At 49.3% G+C, this 7,018-nt stretch overlaps 1 protein-coding gene across 1 annotated transcript; it reads right to left on the reverse strand.

Moving 5' to 3' along the window:
- Nucleotides 1-399: 399 nt before the first annotated feature.
- On the reverse strand, nt 400-6,760 carry LOC123116845 (ABC transporter G family member 12). Its single transcript, XM_044537739.1, has 9 exons — nt 6,618-6,760; nt 6,144-6,532; nt 5,924-6,003; nt 2,480-2,944; nt 2,251-2,376; nt 2,015-2,140; nt 1,359-1,916; nt 1,150-1,257; nt 400-1,046 (listed from the first exon to the last, which is right to left on the reverse strand). Exons 2-9 carry the CDS (start codon nt 6,379-6,381, stop codon nt 678-680), a joined length of 2,070 nt encoding a protein of 689 aa, XP_044393674.1. The 5' UTR covers nt 6,382-6,532; nt 6,618-6,760; the 3' UTR covers nt 400-677.
- Nucleotides 6,761-7,018: the final 258 nt, after the last annotated feature.

Genomic DNA, 7,018 nt, shown 5'->3' on the forward strand with positions numbered 1-7,018 from the left:
TGAGATATGTTGACATGAATTACCAAAATCCACCTTGAGAATTAGATGCACTTTCAAGAGACCATAGCCATCGAACTTTGTAATGGGTCCCTTTCGGACATGTGGTGTTTTGGGTCCACAAATGACTTCTTAGCGTGTCTTGTGTATTGCGCTCGTGGCGAGGCCACAAGATAACACGATCATGTGTGAACATATATATTGGTATATTTCTCTATATGTTTGGTCAAAATTATTTTTTTACTTACGATAAACTCTATAACTTCAATTAATTTGGAAGGAAGGAGTAATTAAAATTTGATATTATGTGCATTGAGTGCTTCACCAGTATTTACACATGAATAGCCAGTTGTTATGTTCCTTTCCCTTGGATATGTGCATGAAGTACGTGAGCTTAAAACAAACGAGCAAAACAATGAGGCGTAATATTATCTCGTATCTGTATTGGTTGCAGCGACTTCTTACAGTAAAACCAAACTTTTAAAGAATGCACTATCCGTATGTTTATGAACCTTGAAGCTTCCAGCGAAGCCGCAAGCCTGCAAGCAAAACTAACAAGTGGAAACGCATACACAAGTAATCGTGACAGACGCATGTCACGGGCGGCTATCGTCTTGCTGTAGTAATGATCAACTCAACTGCCGGGGCGGCTGCTCCTGGTACTCATTGACATTGGCCAGTCAGTACTGCTGCATGGGGGAGTTGAGCCCCTCCTGCATGGCCATGGGGTGCGGTGCGTTGTGCCGCTTGGACAAGGACGTCATGGCCAGCGACTCCCTGAAGGACGCCCGCCGCTCAAGGCGCTTCACGGTGAACCGCGTGTAGGCGACGCGGAGGTAGGGCGCGGCGGCCTCCTTGACCTTGAGGACGAAGAAGAAGGTGATGCGGTAGGCCAGGAGGAGTATGAAGATCATGGCTAGGTCTAGCCACTTGGAGTAGCTGACGCTCAGCCCCATCATGTTGGTGATGATGAACTCGCCAGTCAGCTTCTCCCCTCCCGGCGTCATCGGCTCGAACTCCAGCCCGAGCAGGTCGTTCTTGTATGCACCCTGCATGCCAAGGCAGTGCTTTCAGTTTCAGATGCATGCTAGCTAGTAGGATTTTACTTGCATAATCCATTGCAGCTGACCGATCAAAAGCTTAAAGCTGTACCTTCAAACCCCAAGATCCGTAGACAATGTAGGACACTGGGTATTTCCAAAATATCTTGGGAAGTTCTGGAAGGAGCCGGAAGAATCCAGACGTCAACATCATGATCCCCTGCAAAATGCAAGCATCGACCCTGTCAGACACCAGGATGCACGTGCCAAGTGATGAAATACATATACTATAGAAGAAGAAAATATTGGTTGCAGAATTACAATGACGCCGGCGCCAAGGATGAGCCCCATGAGGAAGTTGGGCACAAGAGCGGAGATGATCATCATGAGGCTCTCGATGACGGAGACGCCACCATAGAGGTTGAGGGCGAAGAAGGCGAAGTAGCTGAATCCTGGCCGGAACTTGACCATCCAGTATGTGATGGAGGCGCTGGCCCAGGACATGGTCAACAGGAACGGCATGGAGGAGAGGAAGTTGGAGATGATGTAGGCGGCGACGCCGTAGTGGCCGTTCTGCCGCTCGAGGGAGAAGACCTTCATCTCCTCGATGAAGGAGGGGAAGCCGCCGATGGACATGAACGTCATGAAGCCCGAGACGAAGCCGCCGCACGAGGCACGCGCCTGGATCGCAGTGTAGCCGTTGCCGACGTCGTAGTAGATGGTACCGAGGCAGATGGCCATCAGGACGTAGATGATGATGCGCAGCCTGTAGTAGCCGAAGTCACGGTACATGTTGATGTAGGAGCGCTTGGTCAGCGTGCGCAGCTGCTTGCACCAGGTCGCTTGGCTGCCCTTCACTGCCTCCTCCATCACACCCTCCTGCAAATCCAATGCAACAACATCAAAATTTAGAAGAAGAAAAAAAAACTCAGATCGAAGGAAATTCAAAAGATGCTTGGAATTTGGGAGTGGCTTACTATTTTGCTTATCTCGTGTATTGTGTTCCTAACCATCATGGCGTAGTCTGAGATCCGGTACTTATCCACGAGCCGCTCTCGGATCTCCGTAGTCGAGTACTTCAACAGGGGATCAAGATCTGCCTCCTTCAAATCAAACAAAAATGCATTTACCCCGATCACAAAACATGTACCAAACGTCACCATGCTGCTCATACTGCATTAAAAAGGAAAACCAGTCCTAAAGTTGCCCATACTGCTTGGAGCTTCATGGATCCTTTCAGGGCCGTGGCGACATCGTCGAAGTCCGAATTGACGCACCGGAGGAAGTGGTCGGAAGGGTTCCTCCGGCTCGGGCAGGGGAATCCGGTTTCTGCAAAGAACTGACAAAAAACAAAAGCAACCATGTTTTTGAGCCCAAGTTCTCGTACAAAAAACATGCAAGCGCTTCGTGTGACCGTATATGTAGTACTGTAGTAGTAGTACCTGTGGTGCAAGCTTGGCATCCCCGAAGTAGACACTCTCGCCACTGGAGAGGAGGCAGAGATCGTCGAAGAGCGCGAATACCTCGCTGCTGGGCTGGTGCACCGACGAGACAATGGTGCGTCCGCCATCAATGGCAAGTGTGCGGAGCGTCTCGATGACGGAGAAGGCAGAGGCGCTGTCGAGACCGCTGGTGGGCTCATCGAGGAAGAGGAGGCGCGGCCGGGTGAGGATCTCCAGCGCGATGCACAGACGCTTCTTCTCGCCGCCGCTGATGCCCCGGAGGTGCCACGTGCCGATGGGCCGCTCAGCGCACTCCCGGAGGCCCATCTCATCCAGCGTGTCGTCGACGACACGGCGCACCTCAGCCTTTGACATGCTCGACGGCAGCCGCAGCTGCGCCGAGTAGGTCACCGTCTCCCGGACGGTCAGCGTGCCCAGCAGAACGTTCTCCTGTGTCACGTACGCCTGTAGACCGAGGTACACACCACCGACGTCAAACACTTGAGAGCTCACTATATCTTGGTTCCTCGTATCGTAGTTATTAAGACAAATTTGGTAGCTCGTATTTTGAGTACAACATTCAGGGGTATCCCAGATTCAGCTGGATCCTCCTTTATGTTAAGAGCATCCACAGTGTCTAGAGGCAAGGTTGCCTCTAAACTGGGACCCATGGTCCTGCCTCTAATCCTAGATGAAAATCACGCAATGTGTTGCCTCTTGTTCTAGTGCCAGACCTGTACCTATAACTGAATATTATATGTTGCCTTTACCTAGCAACCCATGGCTTCCACATACAAATAAGTGGCTGACAAGTGGGGACACTGGGATATTTTATTCGGCAAGGAGAGTTGGAGACGGCGCTAAGATTGGAGGCGTCTCTAAGCCTTTTTTTCTTAGAGGCTGGGGATGCAATGTATAGAGGCAACCTTTATACATCTGGAGGCAGCCTGAGAGGCAGCAAATACACACATTGTGGATGCCCTAATATTGTGTAATCTTATCCCCATCCAGTGATAATTCGTACTACTTCCATATGGATCCTCCTTTATGTCGTGAAATTGATTGTATGTACTGCCCCGCAAAGAAAGGAGTTAAATTGTACTGAATTAAACTAGAGTAACTAATTTCACAACTATACTTCACACATAATCGCTTTTGAAATTGCTATCCAGTACCCACTACCCACACCTGCTGTGTAGCATCAGAATTTCAGTATTGATTAGTTTTTTTAATCATGTGGTTTATGTTCTGACACCGATTGGTCTTAAACAGTCAACAACTACTTAAACTGCAGTTAGTCCTCTTTACCACATGGCCATGTTCCTTATAGGCGCAAAACAACTCTTGATTTTGGTAAGATTAGGAGGTCATCTTTCTGGCAAGTAATGGGGGACCTGAGGTTTGGGCATGAAAAGCTAGCCTAAACTGAATAATAGCTTAATGTGCAAACTGTGTTGGTGTTTGAATGCTGAATCTGAACCCTGGCAACGTTTTGTGAGAGCTAAATACCCAAGGGGAGCTGAAATCTTGGAGTTCGGCATGGGGCACATGAGTTTTGGGTTGTTTAACACATACTTACTTTTTATATTTTCAGGAGCATATGTCGAGATAAATTTGACGAGTTTGGCATGGTTAAGGATTTTACTAGAATCTGAAATTTGCACTTCCTTTTTCCTGCAAGAGAAGCATTCCATTTCCAACTTGCAGCCTTAGACGAGTCAAATTTTTACACAAGAGTGGAGTGTCTATTCCACATTAATTATTTTCATTGACTAATACTATTAGCAGTGTGGCATGCATGTCATACTGAAAGGGATTGACAACTGCATTTTGTAATATGACATACTGAAAGGGATTGACAACTGCATTTCGTAATCCAATGCATCCTCCTATTTAACATCAAACAAGAATTGGTTGGGCTTTTAATGGCAGTGTCATTCTCGTAGTACATGGTCCGGTGGCAACAGCCTGACAAAGTACCTTGAGACACTCAGCTGAAATGGACTTAGACTATTTTTGGCACTGTTCAGTGGCTTTTCAAAAGCATGCCTATTATTATTTCTACATTAGAATGTGATAGCTTGTTGAGATAAGATCTATGTTAGATCATTAGATGTCGACCCCGAACTGCCCAATATACTTTCCTAAGCAGTATACTCTAAAAACTGAATTCAGATGGGGAAACCACCAGAAGACTAATTATGGAGTATGAACCCGCACATGAAGGGCTTGATGTGTTCCAAGTCCTAGCTACCAACTAACGGCTTGCTATCAGAACCCAGGTGCCCGGAATAAATCTCGGTGAACTCACGGGTGGTCGGTCATGGTTGGTGGGCTGGAAACGCTGGTGTTAGCGGGCCCATGGGTGACCGATGTGTGAGGGGGAGATTGTTGGGTTATTCCCACATCGGTTGTGGGGGGAGACATAACACGACTTATAAGGGTGGGGGTGTCCCCTCCTAACAGGCTAGTCTTTTGGGGGGAGAGGGCCCAAGGCCTGTCATAAGTCGGTGTTGCTCTCCGGTTGGGCCTAGTTGACGCATGTGGGTCGGAAACGCTGGTGATAGCGGACCCGGGATTGCGTAACAAGTGGTATCAGAGCCCAGGTGCCCGGAATAAATCTCGGTGGATTCACGGGTGGTCGGTCATGGTTGGTGGGCTGGAAATGCTGGTGTTAGCGGGCCCACGGATGACCGATGTGTGAGGGGGAGATTGTTGGGTTTAGTCCCACATCGGTTGTGGGCGGAGACATAACACGATTTATAAGGGCGGGGGTGTCCCCTCCTAACAGGCTAGTCTTTTGGGGGGAGAGGGCCCAAGGCCTCTCATAAGTCGGTGTTGCTCTCCGGTTGGGCCTGGTGACGCATGTGGGTCGGAAACGCTGGTGTAGCGGACCCGAAATTGCGTACATTTGGTACCATCCATATGATCCATCGAAATTAGAGGGGATCAAAAGGAACCATTCCGTGGAACATTTGTTTTTAGGCGGTGTTAGTTTTTACATAAAGGAAAGAGTGCCCCAGCCTCCGCATCGACCGATGCCCGCCGCAACGGATACATAAACGTAGATAACAAACTCAGCGATCGGATTGTCTCGGTATGAGCTTAACGGCAACTACAACTACCGTTATGCATCCTGCTCTTAGCTAATACAGTCTGAACTTTAATTTGACCCCCTGATTATCCAACCTTTCAGATGGGCTAGTAAATGTGCTTATGGTCACTTTGTGCATAGGGAGTACTCAAGCTCAACATGGTTACTGACAAATTCGTCCACAAACAATAAGAAATTAAAGAAATGGTAAGCATAGTACTGAAGCTTCATTTTGTTGACACGACGTCTTGATTGAGAAAATGGGAATGAAGCCCATGATAGGTTTGGTTGCAGGAAATGGCTCACTGTTGAGAGTATAATTAGGCTTCTATTATAAATTTCACACTTACCACCGCGCCAAAGTCGAGCCGCCTCTTCTTGCCGTTGAGCAGCACCTTGCCGGTTTGGAGCACATTCCTCGCCAGCCTCCCTGCAACGAACGCAGAAATTATTAATTTTACTATTATTTCAACAACAAAAAAAAATGAAAAACCGAAAGGAGGGTAAACCCGCTGGAACAAACGTGCCAGAACTGGATCCAGAGGAGAGTATGCAGATGTGTGCGCGTACCGGAGAGGGAGTCGAGGAGGGTGGACTTGCCGGAGCCGGAGGGCCCCATGATGGCGACGATCCTGCCGGGCACGGCGTAGCCGTACAGCCCCTGCAAGAGCTTCTTGGTCGGCCGGCCGCCGGACCCAGGCAGCACGGCCGTTAGGTTCTCCCATGTCAAGCTCGCCCCTCCCGTCTCCGCGTACCGCGCCGCCGGCGACAGCGCCCCCGCCCACGCAGTCCCGTTCCCCTCCCCCATCTCTTCTCCACTACCACCAAGTCGGTTTTCCGTCTCTTTAACTCCGAGATGGATGCAAGCATATGCCCGCGACTCCTCTCCTCCAGCGCAGCCGAGCAAGGCAGGCAGCTTAGCTTAGCTTAGCTACCCAGGCAACCCCCCACCATTAATGCTGAGAGAGAAAAGGAGAGAGAGAGTGAGAAACAGAGGAATTGCTCGGCTGGAATTTATGCTGCCGCGTTCTCTCGATGTTGGACCTCGTTTTCTCCACGACACTTCACTTCATTTTCAATTTACGGTTGGGGAGGTGGTGACGAGAGAGCAGCGGCCTAGCCCCAGCCGCCTAGTAGATCACGCATTCATGGCGGTGGGGGTTGCGATGCAGGTGGTAGTAACTGTGGCTAATTAAAGTCGGCCTGGGATCGACGGGTGTACGCCACCACAACACTGCCGCTCCTTGGCTCTGTCATGTCCTCGTTAATCAATGGAATTAGCTGGGGTGGGTTGGGTTATTAATCCGACAGGGGTGCCATGAAAGAGCCAACAACACGAAAGAGCCAAGGAGCGGCACTGCTCTAGTGCTTGCTCTTTGCACAAAACCCTTTAGTTTCTCCCTATCAAATCAAGGTCTTTGCCTCTTTGGTACATCACCGTTTGA

Source organism: Triticum aestivum, chromosome 1B (genome assembly GCF_018294505.1).
Source record: "Triticum aestivum cultivar Chinese Spring chromosome 1B, IWGSC CS RefSeq v2.1, whole genome shotgun sequence".
In the NCBI taxonomy this organism is placed as follows: Eukaryota; Viridiplantae; Streptophyta; class Magnoliopsida; order Poales; family Poaceae; genus Triticum; species Triticum aestivum.